This window comes from Rhamphochromis sp. 'chilingali', assembly GCF_963969265.1.
Source record: "Rhamphochromis sp. 'chilingali' genome assembly, chromosome: 16".
Classification (NCBI taxonomy): domain Eukaryota; kingdom Metazoa; phylum Chordata; class Actinopteri; order Cichliformes; family Cichlidae; genus Rhamphochromis; species Rhamphochromis sp. 'chilingali'.
This window is the reverse complement of record NC_137943.1, coordinates 34,816,544-34,834,861: the sequence shown is the minus strand read 5'-3', so window position 1 is coordinate 34,834,861 and position 18,318 is coordinate 34,816,544. Positions and strand designations below refer to the sequence as shown.

The following is an 18,318-nucleotide window of genomic DNA, read 5'->3' as shown; positions in this document are numbered from 1 at the left end:
TATCACATAATTATAATAAAGATTATTCTGGATCTGCAACGTTTAGTTTTTACCTAAAAGCATGACTATAAAGACTCTTTAAAGCCTGTAAAGAAACTTTAAAGTTTTAAATGTTTATGCTTTTAATTCTTCTCCTGTAACTGTGCAGGTCAACAACTGAAGACGTCACAGTGAAATTAAGGAGGCCGGGAACACAGCGGGCAGATTAGCTGCAGTTCTACTTTGTTCAATCACCTGATTTCTCACCGTTATTTAAAGAAACTGACAAAACCATAATTGTAATAATTGCCCAACAGCTTTGAAAGCTTTAGCAGCCCAGGAGTCCGTGATTATCGTCTCCAGTCGTCCACCGTTTCCACGCAGTGACCTCATTGTTTCACTTTCTGTCTGACCAGCAGGTCAAACCCAAAAGAATATAAAGCAGACGCCATTCTCGTCGAATAATAACTGAAGTTTAACTCAACGACCATAATTAGCAGACTGAACGGACCACAGGAAGTCCTCCAGGTGTCACACAGCTGCAGGAGAGACTCAGGTAGGGAGAAGTCTGACCTGAGATCAGCTCGGGCTGCAGACACGCAGCGAGGCCGAGGCTCGGAGAAAGTGGCAGCTGGAAAATCTTTCAGCGCAGTGCAGGCAAAGGAAGCCGGAGCTCTGTGATCTGCTCTCTATGGGAAAGCCCTGGAGTGAGTCAATAAGGCCGCCACTTCCTGTTTCAACAGCGGCCGCGACAAACACTGAGAGAGTCAGAGGCGGCGTGAAAACAAAGAAACTACCAGACTGCACTGAGAGGCGATTCCCCTCGGAGTCTGCAGCTCGGGTCCTCCTGCCGTCCAACATCACGATCTCTGATCCCCGCGGGACTCTTATCACCGAAAATCTCCTCCCTGCTCCGCACAGGAAGGAATCTCTGCTTCCTGCCATTTGAAGCAAATGTTTTCACTAATTTGTCATGCACTTCCAATTTAATTTATCTACCAACATTAACTGAGTTCTGCTCATCAGTGCCTGCATTTATCAGTCTGCTGCAACCTAAAAATACACTTTAATGAAAGGAAACCCAAGAACTGACAACAAATGTTAATACAACCAGAGTGTGCGACTGTGCGGTGTATGGGGCACCGACATTTAACAAAAACCCCACAGCTGTCTCTCAAAACAGCGTGCATGTCATGTTTTTAACAGCATTGTCAGGTCCTCACAGTATATAAAGCAACCTCAGGCGACTGCTGGTGTGATTTGGTGCTGCATACATAAAACTGACTTCAGTTTAATTTAAAAAACGAACAACATAAACCTAGCTTCCTAAACACGTTTCTGTTACGGAACATTTTTTTTCACATAAAATGAATCAAACAAGAAACCTGAAGACGTCACATAGTTGTGCTTCTACTTTAGTTCTAGTGTTTTTATTGTTTGAGTGACGGCGGAGCCCGTTTTCATGCAGCCGTGCGGTGTATGGGGCACAGGAACAAAATATATTCTTCTACAGATCCAACATTAACAAAAATCTATTCATACGAAGCTTATTTATTATAACGTGTCTGAGTGCATTAGCTCCAAATATATTAAAAGCAGACTGAAGTAGAGCTTTTTTACTTTACTTACAGTGTAGTATATTTAGTTCTTATGATTGATTCTCCTTCATTTGAAAAAATACATTTGCAGAGAGCATTAAGAGATTTTGCAGTTTCTACCAACCACAGCTGGTAAAAATTAAGTTTGGCCGAAGAGTTTTTGATTAATCTGTTAGTTCTTTTGGTCTAAAAGTTAGCTCACCCTTAAAATGTCCTTCTTTGCCCAAATAACAGAAATCAAGCACAAATCAAAGACCTCACACTGGAAAGACTGGACCAAGTGATTAATTTTCCATTTTGGAGCCATAAATAAGTCAAACGATTACTTGATTAATTTTCCTCCTCCTTTCTTGTGGTTATGAAGGGAACAGCTGCAGCTCTGTGGCTTTAATCAAACATTTACTCTCCAAATTCAACATTTGTCCTGTGATTTTGCTACTATAAAAGGATCTGTTTAATAATGGAAATGAATCATGTTAACATATTGCACATTTCTTTTCCTTCTGCTCTCTGTGTTTTCATCCTTCTCTATTCCTTCATCTTTCCCTCTCTCTAAAACAAAGAGGGAAAATCTATTATTCAGCGCAGCAGAGATATGACAGCTCGGTTTAATATGCAGGGAAACCACAGAGATTCTCCATCAGCATGCATACAAATGGAGGGAGAGGGGGAAAGAGGGGGGAAGCCCGGGGGGAGCAGAGGATCAGAGAGGAGGAGGAGGAGGAAATCTTCCTCTGCTGTAAAAACGCCTGCAGAGCAAAGCATCAAGCTCTTAAGCACAATAACAGCATGTTTAACCACAGCCTAATGAAGACTTCAACACGACGGAGACGAGAAGCAGAAACTCGACTGAAGCAGAGAAACAGAGATCCAGAGAAACTGCCGCAGACTCGTGAGAATAAATTAGAAGAATAGAGATTATTTCCATCAAAGTGATAAAAGACGTGGATGACAGCGACCCACAAACGTCACAGTTAATGACGGGTGTTTATCATCTGTTTGACTTCCGTCTGTTCATCAGAGAGAAAACAGCAAAGTTTCACACAGGAACAGAAAAACTGACAAAAATAGATTTTTAAAATAAAATCTGATGCTGTTGCAGCCTTTTTGTCTCGTTATGTGAATGAATGGCTTTTTAGCAGATAGCTGATATCACCTTATGTCCACTATTCAAAGCAGGCGATATCACTCATTGCTATGTGTAAACGACTGAGTTGCTCCACCGCGGCTGCTAGCGCTCAGTGTTATGGTGGGTGGATAGCACAACATTAACCAAGTGAGAATTTAAACTGAAAATCCACAAATGCCCAGCTTCTGTCTTTGGTGACAGAGGGTAGAGTCAGCACTGATGCCCGGAGTAACACAACCAGCGGAGGTCACGTCTGAAACAACCTGAACAACATCTGGCAGGATGAGGTGAATCTGGGTGCCCCAGCCCAGCGGATGGTGTCAGGGGTGGTGTGGTTAAACCAAAACAAACACCTCGTTGCTGTGATCCCAGTCAAGCTCGTGACTTTTGGTCCACCTGCCCTGCAGCACTGACAGGTGGATAGCTTGCACCTTTCCCAGTCCAATGCTGTGAGTTTGTCCACCAGGGGGCAACGTCCCTGTCAGCAACGTCACAAACAGCAATCGGCTGATCCGAGTCGAGCAGAGCATAAGACGAGTAGCTGCCAATAAAGCAAATTATTTTCAGGCACTGTCATATCATCTTAGTAAGGATTCATAAACAACTAAACATAACAAATGTTATATACAGTCTGATTTTACACAAAACGTTTTTAGAGTCAGCACACAGAAAGTTGATCAGTTAAACAGCAACAGAAGAAACCGACTCAAACAGCCAACACACACCTGTGTTACCAGACGCCTTTCAAAACTATTCAACCCCCTGCAGCAGTATGGAGGCGTGAGGCATCAGCTCCAGTGTGTAACAGTAACAGAATGAAAGCTACACATTTTCTTAAAAAGATGACACCTTATACTTGAAGTTTTGCGATAAATGTGTCGCACAGCTGTTTTTAGGGTTGGACACAGTCCTGAATGAGGCCAGGTGCTCTGCAGGTATCCAGCCACAGACTGAAACAACAGACAAATTAAAATGTTGACCTGAAGATTCGTTTATTAAACAGCGTCAGTGTGAACCTTCCACTCACTCACAGAGAAGCTTCTTAAGAAACCTGCCAATTTAACTCCCAGTGGTGCCACGCGATTATGGCATCATCAGCAGAGGTCAAGGGTCAGAGCGCACAGAAAGCAAACAGAAGTGAGAGCCAGTCTTCTGCCTCTGTTTTCATCTCAGTGCCCTGCCCACGCTTCCCAGCATCCTCTCTGTTCCTCCTCCTCTCCAACCTCTCCTTCTGTTCTCCTCACCTCCCTGCAGACTGCTGGCAGCTTGCTGAGTGTGTGAGTGTGTGTGTGTGTGTGTCTTATTAAACTGCATGGCTGCTCCTCTCGGCTTGTGTCCTCCTTCAGGGCCCATCAGCCTCTTGCAGTGCAAACACAGCCATTAAAAATTCCTCACGGCGCCTCGACGTCACTCACAGCAGGAGCGCCGTTACAGCGAGGGGAGAGATAGCTGTTGAGCTTCCTGTGCCGAGCTTCGGCCGCCACAGCTGGACTCGACACGACGTGTCGCGCGGTTTATCTGCTGGGTTAACACCACCAGCTTAGAGCAGAACAGGTGAAACCAGTAGAGCAGGGCGATAGGACCAAAAATATTTATCACGATATACATTTGAAAATTTGCGATAACGATATAACTGACGATATAATTGACACCAGACAAAACACTTTACAACTCCTCAACTTTATCCATTCGCTTCCGCTTATCCTGTCCAGGGTCGCGGGCGGTGCTGGAGCCTATCCCAGCTGTCATAGGGCGAGAGGCGGGGTACACCCTGGACAGGTCGCCAGTCTGTCGCAGGGCTTTCATCGAGGGTTTGTTTCCTCCTCCGGGCATCGCTTGAACATCAGCACATCTGTGTGGATATTTGCTGCCGTCCTGTCAAACTACAGCAAAGAGAAAATAAACCGCATCTCACGACCGTGCGACAGATGTGACCGCAGAGAGTCATGTGACCGGCTTTACCGATAAAGGTTTGGGGTCAGAAGGTTTAGTGTTTCCGAGCAGCTCAGGATGTAGTTTATGCACATAATCATCACTAATAGCTTCAATGCAGGTGTTCATCTCTGGGCCATGAAGTACTGCAATACGGGCTCTGAAAGTACTTAAGACAGTATTAAAATGAAATTATACTTTAAAAGAACTTACATATAAAAAAATACCAGATATATAAAGTTATTAAAATAAATATAAAATTACTTTAGTATTAAAATTATTTAGCAAAAAAGTAATAAATTAAAAATGCAAACTTTAAAAGTATGAATGTTATTGACGACATTAAGCATTAAGTATATATCAAATCAGAGAAAACTGTCGAGTAAACTCGTGAAAACCTAAATAACAAAATGCCATCAAGGTCATAAAAAGCTTTAAATGAAAGTAAATTAAAGTAAATTAAAGTATTTTAAGTTGAACACAGGTAAAAACAAAGGTAACGACCAACAGACAAAAGTCAATCTAGGAATGATTCCATGTTTCTAACTCTTCGTGCTCGCAGGTTCACTCTCCTCGCTCTGCCCGTAACCATCATCAATAATTCAGGCGGCTGTTTCCAGGCGCAGCGGCGAGCTGCTGATCGAAGCATCAACAGTCCGACAGCACGAGCTCGTTACGCTTCTCTGCAGGTAGCGGCCGATCAGCCTTCCCATCAGCCCTTGCTACTGCGGTTGTTTTCTGGAAGGAGTGGAGACGGTCGATTTGACCTCCGACCTCCGGCTGCAGCAGACTGCGGCTCTGAATGTTTCTGCGTTTGTGAGGACGACTCCGTGTTTAAACCCACAGTAACGAGCTGATTTGTGATTGGATAACTTCTTTCCCACCCACACATTCGTTACAGGTTCAGTGCTGTGTTAGAGCTGTGAGGACGCACAGACTCACATCAACAAGGAAATGGACAGTAACAGGACATGACTGCACCGTAACGGAGACGCTGAAACGCCGCGTCCTGTCACAGAGTCATAATTAAATTAAACATCATCTCGTGCTTGAATTTTCGCTCCGGGGGGTGAGGACGTCGACATAAATAGACTTCTGACAGGAAGTGTCTGAATCTGCGTGAGAGCGCCTGCACTGCTGGTTTCAGCGTGGCGAGAAACACAGCAGAGAGATTTTATACACATCAATCAATTTATGTCATTTTTTGCATCTCTTTATAAACAAAAAAGATGTTTTATTTTCCTCATTTCCTGTCATTCACGTTGTGTTCCAATGATCAGGCGTCAGACTGCTCTAAAGCTCTCAGTTTATCAGGGTTTTTTCTACTCTTGGACCTGAATGATGTCACAGAGAGGGGATACAGCCACCACTCCCACTAGGTGTTCAAACCTAATCAAAGCTAATCAGGCTGGATGAACTGAGGGGCTGCATCGAGGCCTGGAGGAAGACAAAGAAGGATTGTTTTGAATTAGAGCTGGGCGATAGAACGATAACGATATGTATCGCGAAATAACTTTTACTCGGTAGAGAAATTAAGCTATCGCGATAGACCTCGCCGCTCTTGTCCTCTTAAAAAAAAAAAAAAAAAAAAAGGTCAGCCAATCCAAATTAAGTAGCGCAGAGCCGAACCAATCACAGCTGCAGCGTCACGTTGCGTGACTTGTTACGTACAGCACAAGTCCCAAGCCGCACGTGTGTTTGTTTGGGAAGCAGCCAGCGGGTAATGGAGGAAATGAGTGTGCCGACTAGAAAAATCAACCGAGCGTGACCGAAGAGAAAACAGATGATGGTTCCAACGCCGGAGAGATTGTCGAACGGAAGAGCCATAGAAGTTCCGTAGTGTGAAGGTATTTCGGCTATTTCAAGTCTGACAAAAAACAGAGTAGCTGCACTGGAAATTGTGCCGAAAGCAAGTCTGGAAATACAATAAACTGGTGCATGCGTCACACTGCGCCACGTTATTGTTTCGGTGAAATGAATTTCTACAATACTGTTAATTCTACTCTCTGCAGTGTTTAAATGCTTACATATACACACAGTTACTGTCCGTCCACACATACGACTCGGTTCTGCTTCTATGCCCCAGCTTTGTTTACTTTTTCCCACCGAGGCTTCTAGACTTCTGATTGGCCAACATTTCTGCACGGTTAGGAATCTAGCGCCACCTGCTGCTTTGGCATGTTCATAGCAGCGTTTTCCTTCATTTCTGCCTTTATGTGTGGACGGGATTATTTTTTAAAACGAAAACGGAAAATCTCCGTTTTCAAAAATACCCGTGTACGTGTGGACGTAGCCTCAGTCTCTGACTGGAAGCACTGATTCGTCATTCGGCTTTTGTCAGACTAACGTAACTGTTAAAACTGTTTGAAAAGCTCAGCTATACAACAAGGAGAGATTGAGAATTTCCTTTTAGTTCTCAGTTTATTTGATATTGACAAAAGTTAGTCAATTTTGTCTGTTCTTCTGTAAAACAAACTAAGATTTATTTTTAGAATTAATATTTTGTTTCTAAGTGGAATTGACAATTTAGTCTGTTTCGTTTGTTCTATTTTGAAACTTAAACGCTTTAGCGGCTGCCTTTTGTGTAGTTTGCAATATTTGCCTTTATTTATCTGAAAAAGTCTCATGTTCCTTAAGTACATCTACCCTGTTGAACTTATTATGGGAAATAAATATTTAAAAACAAGCTGCTGATTATTTCACATTTTACTTGTGAGCAACGGCACATTTAAATCTTACAAATATAGTTATTTGGCTTATATCGTGATAGATATCGTTATCGCCTGAAATGAAAAAAAAAACATATCGTGATATGAAAAAATCTCATATCGCCCAGCTCTATTTTGAATTGTGGATCATGCAAAGCAGCTCTAAGAGGGGCCAGGAACAACAACAGGTCCTCGTGAAACATCTAAAAACACAACTGCCTGAAACCAGCAAACTTTCTATCAGTGATGAGCCACCAGGACCTGAACTCCCGGCCAGGTTCTGATCCGAGCACCGACCTCCAATCGGAGGCTCCAGCAGTGACTCAGTTCCTACATTGAAATGTTTACAGGCTGAACCCACATCAGTTTTGGTCTCTGTGGATAATTTTCACCATATTTCAAACTGTAAACGCTGGTTTTGGTTCTTAAGTAACATATTTAGTCACCCGGGCAGCGTGCGTCCTGTAGCCGTGTCCTCAGGTGTTCCTCGAGTGCTGATCTGTTGGTGTTCCTGTATTTAGACCGAGCCGACTTTGCTTTGTCCTGCTGAATCACCGAGCTGCAGCTCGTCGTTAATAAGGAGCTGAAAATAGCGCCAACGCCGAGGCGCTGCCCTACAAACACACACCTGAGGCTCTGACACCTTTCCTGTGCGGGGAGGAGACGCCTGAAACCAACAGGAACACGGAGGTTGCTGGTTCAAATCCACTGAGGACTCTTCATCAGTGCTCAGCGGGTGCAGGGAGAAAAATGTCCTTTAAGTTTAATGTCACACGGAGGGAGTTTTTAAGGACGAGGCAGCGGGGGTTCAGATCAGAGGAGAGACACGGATCACAGAAATGGGATTTCAGAGAAGAGATGACGGCCTGCAGGGACACTGATCCCAGACCAGCTGGAGACGCCGCATCGGGATGTTAACCTCGTTTACATACAGCCACTAACGATTCAGCCCAGCAAACACATTTAAGAGACTGAAACTCATCTTTCAGGACAAAGTTGCTCCTTTAACGCTTCCCACAGACAGAACATGGACACTGACCCGACCTCCTGTTCTAACCTCAGCTTCTGTTTTATTGCTTTCATTTCTGCTCTATCGTTGGTTTTAGAGGCGTCTCTCTCATTTCTACAACATCTTCCTGTCCTCTGTCACCTTTACAGCAGATGTTTTAAAACCCCCATTAGACCGTTTCACCTCGAGAAGCTCAAGTCATGGATACGCGCTGAACCTGAAACTTATTTCTGAACTTCCAGGATAGGAGCAGCAACTTCAGCGCACAAAGATGGCGACTGGCTGAAGTCTGACAGTGCCTCAAAAAGCCAAATCTGAACTTCAGGAAACACCAGCACCACTGCTGCAGGCCACCCAAACCTTAAATCACACGACAGGTTGAGAAGTCGTCATCATAACCAGATACATGCAGCGATATGTTCTGTTATTGAACGTCATGGTTCACGTTTGGTTTTTAAACTCATGCTTGTTGTTTAAAACAACATCATAAAGGTTTTTTTTTTTTTACAGTTTGAAAGTACCAATAAATAACTGAATAAATGTTTTTGCCCTAGTAGCTTTTATAAACCCGATAAAACAACCAAACACTATGACACAAAGAGAAAGTGCATCACGGAGTAAACCTGGGATTCTTCAGGTTGACCATGATGCTCAAGGACACAGGTAGACATGTGTCACCTAAAAACACTCATAATGAATTTAAAACGCTCCATGGATCTCAACAGACAATGTTCAGTTATCAATCTTTCCCTGACCTACGAAACTACAACTTACAGACTGTCCAGGAACACAAAGAGCTCAAAATAGCTTCAGTAAGGTGACGGCTCCAGACTTCCAACTGGTGTGGAAAAAAAAACGTGAAAGCGCAAAAATCAGCTCTGTCTCGTTCAGCAACTACAGTGACGCCACAGGAAGCAGAGAGCAGATCACACGCAGCATTATTAGCTCTGTCACATTATTACATGTTAATAATGTGATAAAAATGAACAATCAAAATGTCAATATGTTCCGGATGCTTTCAAATTTCATTCACAGCTCTAAAAACACCAAGAAGCCTGTGTTCAGTTCAAAGTCAGACCCCACACACTGCCAGCATAAAGTGAAAACAGTCAGCTGGTAACTATCCTGATCAGTAATCAATAAATGGATTGAACTGAATCCCAAAAATAAGTATGACTTTAAAAAGAGAAGAGGCTTAATAAACCAAAGGCGTGAAAATTTCAATTAAATTTAATCCATATAGCCTCAAATCACAACAACTGTTGCCTTAAGGTGTGTTATATTGTAAGGTAAAGACCATACAATAAGATAAAGAGCAAAGAAAATGTCACGCCAAACTCGCATTAGGAAAAGTCAAATTTATTTCTAATCCTTATTTTTTAGAAAAGAAACCGATGAGTAAGAATAAAAGGCTTGGGGCTGTATATGTCCATCGACTTTTCTTCAATTCGGCAATGATACAGTAAAATGAATGGTTTTACTTTCCCTACAATCATCGCTTCATATCATCCAAACCGGTTACCAACCTCCGTTCATTAGCGATGCTGCTTTAATGGGTATAACAGGCTGGAATGAGGCGCGAACCCTTCAGAAAAGTAAGTTTTTTTACTGAATAAAAAGTCGTCTTTATTATAATATACTAGCCGAATTGACCATCGACTCACAATTAATGACAACATACCACCTATTAGGAGGTAGCACTATTTTTGGTCGAAATCTCACTTTTATAAATGTATCGTCACAAATCGATACTAACCACTTCATCAGCGGTGCTGTTTTAATGGGGACCAACGGCGGGAATGAGGCGCGGACCCTTGAAAAAAGTGAATTTTCACCTAATTAAAAAGCCGTTTGAATGATGTAATGAAAGCCGAATTTAACACCGACTCACTCTTAACTAAACTCGCCCTCCAGTGTGTGCGTGTGTCGGTATTTTATGAGCTTTCTTCAAGCGTTACCTTTGTGGTGACAATACAAATGCAGTCCATCGTTCCGAGCCGGGAGTGAAGCCCGGGAACATCAGCATCTCATCTCCGTCCGTCCTTCCTGCTGAGCGAACTCCAGCGAGGCGCCACTCTTCATAAATGCTTCACATTCACTCACAAACCGACCGACTGCGGTCATAAATCTGCCCAAGAGAGAGAGTGCGCTCACCGGAGAGCCACCTCATCCCTCCCCCGGTCCTCCTTCATACCGTATCCGGAGCTCAGCAGGAGCAGCGCTCAGCGAACCCGGCTCCTCCACACACACAAGCTGCGTTCAGGCGCTTTGGGAAAAACCCACTCCCTCCAAGTTATGAGGTTAAAAGATTAACACGGGACTATTAAAACCAGTGTATTGTATTGTTTGTTAGCGAGGTTACAGGAGATAGAAATTATTAATATAATTTTATCCAGTCAAGTTTTCACTTTAAACCGATCAATCAAACGCGTTTTGACTGGAAAAATAGTTTCAGAGTGTATCTGAATGCAACACTAAATACCTGTACTGTAATGATTGCGTAATTGCAGACCAGCGTATTTATTAACACTTAAAAAAATAAACAAAGACATTAAATAATACATTTTGGAGCAGCTTAAATTATGTAGTTAATTATTTATCATATTATAAATTTACACTAATTAAAATATGAATTTATTCTGTAATAAAGAACTGAGTCAAGTATTTTTACCTTTCAGTAATTACATTTGCCATCAGGTATTGTACTTTTAACCAAAACCAAAACAGTTTTGATGCAAATATGACGTAAATGTCATGTGATTGAAATCATTACAATTATTATTTTTCTCCCCTGCAGGTTCTAAATGGCAGGTTCTGAGCACTCAGGCATGAATGATATCTGCAGATGACGATCTGGGCTGAAATTAGTTTGTACTTACCAGTGAATAATACAGTTTTATTACAAGTGCAACATGACTCTAAAAAGACTTGATTATAGATAAATTTCAACTTGATAGAATAAAACAGTTATTTCTTCAAATAATCATGTGAAATAGTGACTGATATGATATGTGACTATTCCCTGATATTTTCTACATTAAACAAACAGCTGAAACAGCAGTATGTCTGACATTTTTACATAAAAAGGATTCATGAGTAATTTTTCTATCAATCGGCTAACTGGATTACGGACTGGTGGCTGCGCTGTAACCATCAGTGTGTTTTAAAGTGTCCCTGAAGCGCTGTGACGTCCTACTCAATAATAGACCACAAACTCATCTTGTCTGAGTCAGACTGTGCCTCGGCTTTTCCTCTTGAGGTTTGAAAACACGCTAACTGCTGCTGATGACATGTATGACTCAACGCCAAATGCTCGTGGAGGTGGAGGAGGAGGAGCAGTGTCCCTCTCAGCAGGAGCAGGGGGAGGAGGAGATGGGGCAGCGTGGGCGTTTGGCAGGTGGGAATCTTTCACAGCTCCATGAATCCGTCATGTAGCTGCGTCGCGTCTCATGCGTGTCATCATCATCATATGGCGTGTTTCACACCTCGACATTAACACAGAACAGGAAGTGATGCGAGTGGCGTTTTCCACAGAACAGTTTGCCGGGCTTTACATTAAAGTGATGAGCTCGTTTGCCCTGAAGAGAAATAGTTATTAGTGCTTTTGTACTTGTTCTCCAAGCAGCTGAGAGCATCAGAGCGATCGATCGGAGTTTAAATGAGCTGCAGCAGTTTAACGTCTGCGCGCAGCAGCAGGGAGAAGCATGCCTGCATGTTTGACCCGTTTCTGATAATTCACTGCAGAAAAGTTTAAAAAACCTTTATCGAGCTGCTGTGACCCACAACTGTGTTTAGCACTGGACTTTTGTTTCACAGTAACATGAAAAGAACAGTTTAACCCTGCAGAGAAGCTGCAGAGAAGCAGCACCTGCCTCAGGTGTGGACATCTCAAACCGCTCACAGCGCCGTGGTCGTCACACATCACGAGCGTTATCAGTTAAAGTCAGAGTGAAAAGCTTTGCTGGTTGTTCTGCTCTCTGCACGGCTGCCCAAGCAGCTTCAGCACTGTGGAAACATTTCAGGTAAAGTCGAGATGATGTGAGCGCCTCTGAAACACTACTTGTTCACCACCTGCTCACCAGGTACACAGCAGGTTTTTTAATTGGTCGATGAGCATCTTACAGGACGCGTTCACAGTTCGTCCGTGTCCAAGTCTCCGCCTCTTCCTGCGATGATGCTGTGGCTCTGTGGGTTCCGACTACAGACTGTAAATAAAAGATGGATGCAGTTTCCAGCTGTGCAAAATGAAGCCAGTGCATTCTTCTGAATGTCCAGCAGGTGGCGCCTCCTCTGACCCTCCAGCCTGATCATCTGATCCTGATGAGTTCATGGTCTCAGTCGCTGCTTTCAGGTGTCATTAAACGCAACAGTGTTGATTGTGTTGTTCCCATTAGAGTTTGTAAAAAATGACAAAGAGGGAGATGCTCATTGGCTAACAACTTGTGACTGAAAGTCATTCACCAATGAGCATACAGTACCCTTCAGTGACTTCACTAACAAACAGGTGACGACGCTACGTCCATCTGTTTTATACAGTCTGTTTCCACTGCAGCTGAGAAGCCTCACCTGTCAGCAGGTGTTCTCCACCTGCAGCCTGACGACAGTGAAACAATGTGGGATAAAAAGGGAGCTGAGCCTTGATAGATGGTTTGACTCACTGAGCAGCAGCAGCCTCAGACCACAGCTTCATGTTGTGTGAATTATTAACTCTTTCCAGGCCGAGGCTCTGAGCCGCTGCTGCCTTGTGGTGAATAATGTTTGCTTATGGACGAAGCTTCGCAGGTAGATTTTGCATAAGTGGGTCACAGCAATGTGAGGTCAGAAAGTCCCCCGGACGAGCTGCGACGCTCAGAAACGTACAACACTGAGAAACACATGAGGATGGTATTTGAAAGCAGCACGAGACACACAGGAGCCTGAAGAGGCGGCGCAGGACCGAAGCCTCACGGAAACCTGAACTGAAATCCACACGAACCACCACCACGAAGGTGCTGAACGCCAGTACAGCTCCAGTCTGTCCGGGGGAGGCCTCGCAAGGCTCCTTCACAATAAAAGCTCCACACATGCAGACTCAGGGGTCAGGAGCAGGCAGGCTCTCAGCCTGGCTGCAGGGTCATACCCGGTGTTTTTTAACAGACTCTCTCACTAACAGCTCAAAATGTAAAGTTGACCCATTTCAAACACTACTTTTTAATCAGCTGATATCTGAGACATGCTGACATGAATTGAGTGAAGTTTGAACGTCTATTTGCTCAGTTTGGATAAAATAAGGAAGTGAAATTCAATCAAAAACAATAAACATGAACTGATCGAAGAGTTTCACTTCAATTTCAGATTCATTTGGACTTGAATGTAAATGAAACCGTGCTGCAGAGCTGAAATCAGGAACTAACATCTGCACGGCGCTAACGAACAAACTTCTGCTGCCGTATCCTGAGCTTAAAGTGAATTTTTAATCTGCATCATTTAAAGAGATTAAAAGCATCAGTAAAATGTTCTTAAACACATTTACTGCTGCTGTGAACAGCTCTATTAAATCTACTGTGTTTCTATTGTGCTGTGGGTAAATGAATCTATTTCATCTGGCTTCAGTTTGAGACCCTCGGCCAGTTTTAATCCACGTTTAACACTTTAAATGATTTTAATATCACTTTAACTTTGATTTACAGCTTGTTTTGGAAACACTGGTTACATTTTAGGTTTGTTGTTCCAGTAAAGTGAAGCCTTTGAGCACCAACTGTTCTCAAAGCTCATAACTGCAGAATAACAGCTCACATGCATCTATTAGCTAGCTGTGATGTTTTCATGTGAAACATGGTGTCTCGTTTTCCATTTATGGTCACAGCGTGAAAAGAAAAGCTCGTCACACCTGATTCGATGCGTAAACTCTAAACGACTGAAGACTCACTCGACGAAAAGTCGTTCGTGTAAATCAGTTAATAAAGTTTTTACCACATCAGTGACAGCTGTGTGTCTGTGTGTGCAGCTCTGAGGACCGGAGGTGTACCGTTCAGACCCGACAACATGAACCAAAACGAATGAAGCACGATGAACCCACGACCCCTGAACACAGCACAGACAGCCTCGACGTGCCGCCGCGTTCCTGCTGACAGAAATATTTAAACACTGAGACCAGACGTGAAGATGGAGGATGAAAACTGGAGGAGCGCAGCGTCAGGTCAGAGTTCAGCTCACACGCCGACCATGAAGCCACGGCTCCTCGGTGAGAGCTGCGAGTTTGTTTTATTGATCAGTGTTAAAAACAACCCTCAGACTTCAGCTCTGGTTCCACTTTCATCCAAACTCAGATCAGAACGACTCAAAGCGACACGTTGAGGCCGTCTGGGCGAACCTGACCCCTGACCCCCACCCCTCCGATGGCCCAAAAAAAGCACACGAGGACTGGATGGGACATGCGGCGAAGGTGGACGACACCGACAGCCCCTCCCACCAACAGCAGGCAGTACTTACTTGTCCGTCACGGCCAGGCGGGCGCTTGGCCTGCGCCAACGTGTGGAGGATTTCGTTTAGGAGGGGGGAGTCCTACGGGGGAGCATGAGCATTTACAGTCGGGAAAAAGAGGAAAGAAGAAGAAAAGCATTCAATCAAACAACACAGCAGGTTGAAACATCTCAGCCAACGTCAGGTTTGTGCTCCGATCTAAACATGATGCGTACGTCCCGCCCTCCATCTCTGACTGCTGAAATATGTCCACCTCACACTGACGCATGTTTGCCTCCGTTCATGCATCTGCAAAGGACTGAAACCCAACCAGCTGTGCTCTCACTGACACGAGTCCCCACCTGCAGCAGCGTGTTATGGTGGCTGGCAGAAAACTCCCGGGGTCATTATGGCTGTCACGTTCGACCTGTTCTGAAAATAAGGAGCCAGTTTATTGGCTCCAGAGGATACAGATGGAGTACTGATCAAACAACCAGCTCACCTTTACACCCATGTGACCCAAACCCGGGTCCTGGACAGCTGAAAGCACAGGACTGAAAAACCAGGATGAACGAGCTCAGTCCGGCTCTGGAAAAGCTCCTCACACAACAAACGGACTGGATCAGGCGGGAGCAAACAGACAAGCAGGTGAAAGACGTTCTGGAGAAGCTTCTCGTGTCATTTTTAAATTCAGACATTTTCCTTTGTCTTCCTCAAAGCGAGAAGCCCGATGCCTCACTCAGGAAGTGCAGGCTTAGCTTTGCCTGAAGAGAGGAACGGTTGGCCAGCTCCATCGGATGAGAACCGTAACCTCCACTTAACCTGGATGTGCCGCTCACTCACATAGCGAGCGTCAGAGTAAATCCTGAGCGTGCATCAGCTGCCCCGCAACCCTGAACGCTAACCTCAGGCCAGCCGCGAGCGGACGAACGTCTCCGTCCACCTGCCCGAGTGCACAGCACGGGAATAATGATGCATTACATCCAGACTCCAGCTGTTTGCCACGGCAACCTCTGCAGACTTTAGCTTTAACCCCCTCCCAAAAAAACAATCTCATACAAAGACACAAAATAACATTTTCTGGATTATACTCCAATTTCTGGCTGATCCCATCTGCTATTATGAAAACACGGGATTAGAGCGAATGAAAGAAGCAGAGGAGGCAGACTGCTCCGTTTTCGTTTCACTAACAGAATCGCCGGCTTTCACGTTTCACATGTTGGCGTTCACCACAACGTCGCGAATCACATCTTGGAGACGTGTTTGTGCCGCAGACGGAAGCTCAGCTGAGGATTTAAAGCACCAAACAAACAACCTGCCGCCTCTGCTCTCGTTTTTCAGGAAGAGAAAACAGAAACTTTACTGAAAATAACTTTAAAAGCATGTGAAGCGTGCAGACTGATGGAGATCGCTGGCATTAATCTCTCACTTTTACCAATAATCAATCGATTGTTTCAAATTATAAGACGTCAGAAAACTAAAACATCAGTCACCACTTTCACTCTGTCTTTTTCCCCCGTTTTACCTGCAGAGTCACTTTTTCTACTAAACTGAACATTTTCCATGAGTTCTACTTTCAGCGAGTCTTTATTTTATTTGACTTTTTGTCCCATTTGATTTGGTTTTGTGCGATTTTATCTTCTGTTCTGTGACGTTACATTTTATCGAGCTGCTCTGTTGTATTTCTGATGTTTGTTACAGACTGTTGATGTGCTGCATTGACTCTGGAACTTCACAACATCTGGAATAAACCAAGTTGTAGTTTGAGGGTTGAGCAGCAGGTCTGCACACACACAGATTCATTCTGCAGGTAAAATAACTCCAATAATAAACTGATCAATGATGTCTTTGATCAACTGTGAGATCAACACGAGAGTGAAATCTCAGCGTCGGTGACCTCGGACTGTTTTTCAAGTGAGAAGTTTAAACGTCCTCACAAAGGTTTACATCAGATCAGCACAAAACTGGAAACTGGAGGAGATTTGTTCTTCTTATATTATAGAAAGTGTAACTTAAATCTGTGGATTTCCAATCAATAACAGTTTGATGTTCAACATTATTTCTGTTTGTTTTCTTGTTGAGATGCGTGTTTAAAAACATCAGACAACAACAATCGTTTGTTTTTTCCCTGAAACTGAACGTCGTTTGGATTTTCGAACATTAATGCGTTCGCTTTGATTCAGGGACTAACGAGGGATCAGTTTTAATGTTTTCTGGTCGTTTTATAACCAAACAATCAATAAATTACTGACGTAACCAAACTGCCAGATGGTGATGAAGTGTAACTGATGACAGTTTAGATAAAAATCAGGTGGAGGGAAACAGTTGATCTTTGCTTTCCCCTCACTCACTCACACACACACACACACACACGGCCCCTCAAACATGTCATCAGGAAGTCAGAAGCACAAAACCACACCTGAGGTTAAACACACAACTGCACAACTCATGAAGTTTGTTCTTCCTCAGGCTGCTGATCTAAATCTTCATCATCATCATCACTGTCCTGTGGACTAGTGAAGGACATCTGACGCCATCGTGTCCTCCAACACAAACGTCGTGTTTTAGCTCAAAGCTGCTGCGGAGGCGCACGGTCACGTACAGCAGAGAGAAACTGAACAGTTGCTCTCATGGCTGAAAATCAGACCCAGTCAAACATTTAAAAGCACTTTGGTAGAGTTTCTGTTTTAACATCATTTAAACTCAAGGTGAAGAAACGCCGCTCCAGATTTATGTCCAACACACCTGCGCACAGCGTGAAACAGAAGCTCAGGCTGAATCGCGACTTTCATTTTGTTCAATACCAATTTGTACCACCAGATGGCGCAGTGATTACATGTTTTTAGTTAACATGTGAGAGCAGCTAAGAAGAAATGCCAAATGTTAAAAACAGCACAAACTAGGAAAGTGCTGCCGAACGAATTCTGCAGAACATAATTACTAAAAGTTCATTTGAAACATGAAAAATTAAGTTAACATTTAATTCATGATCAAAAGAAAACGTGCAGTTCCTCCAATGTCCACCAGAGGCTCCGGCAGCGAGTGAGTTCCCACAGACTTTTTAAATAAAAAGTTCACAGCCGGATACGGAAACCGCTTTGGTCTCCAGAGCCGTTTAAGGGTTTACAGTTTGTAGTTTCAGGGGCGTGGCCTCTTTGACAGGTGAATGGCGACACAGGTGGTTGTAGCTGCTAGCTGGCTCCCAGGCTTGAGCTGGTATTCTGGACTGTTTTAATGACATCATCTGACCAACAGTGAGGTTACGGCACTAACAGACCGTCCAAGAAGTCTGACTTCCAGATTTAATGAAATGTAACAATTTAAATTGGATGTTAGCATTAATTAGCACCACTCCATGTCTCTGAATGCATGCTTGCTAGCATTACCAGGTAACTGAGCATTTAACTACCTACATGTTCACTACTGGCTCCAAACAAACCAACATGGTGGCAGCCAAACTGCTAAGACTGAGGACAAAACCAAAGGGTGACATCACTGTGGTTACGTCTATATTTTAAAAAA

The 18,318-nt window shown here is 43.7% G+C and overlaps 1 protein-coding gene across 12 annotated transcripts in view; it reads right to left on the bottom strand.

Annotated features, from left to right (window-relative positions):
• dlg1b (discs large MAGUK scaffold protein 1b) overlaps window positions 1-18,318 on the bottom strand; it is a 100,311-nt gene that overhangs the window by 59,277 nt on the left and 22,716 nt on the right. For 7 of the 12 annotated variants that reach the window (XM_080907656.1, XM_080907660.1, XM_080907662.1 and 4 more), the window contains exon 4: window positions 14,827-14,898. The exons of the other annotated variants lie outside the window; for them this stretch is intronic. In XM_080907656.1, the coding sequence (XP_080763782.1) occupies window positions 14,827-14,898 (72 nt within the window). The remainder of the gene's footprint in view (window positions 1-14,826; window positions 14,899-18,318) is intronic. 12 annotated transcript variants of the gene reach the window in all.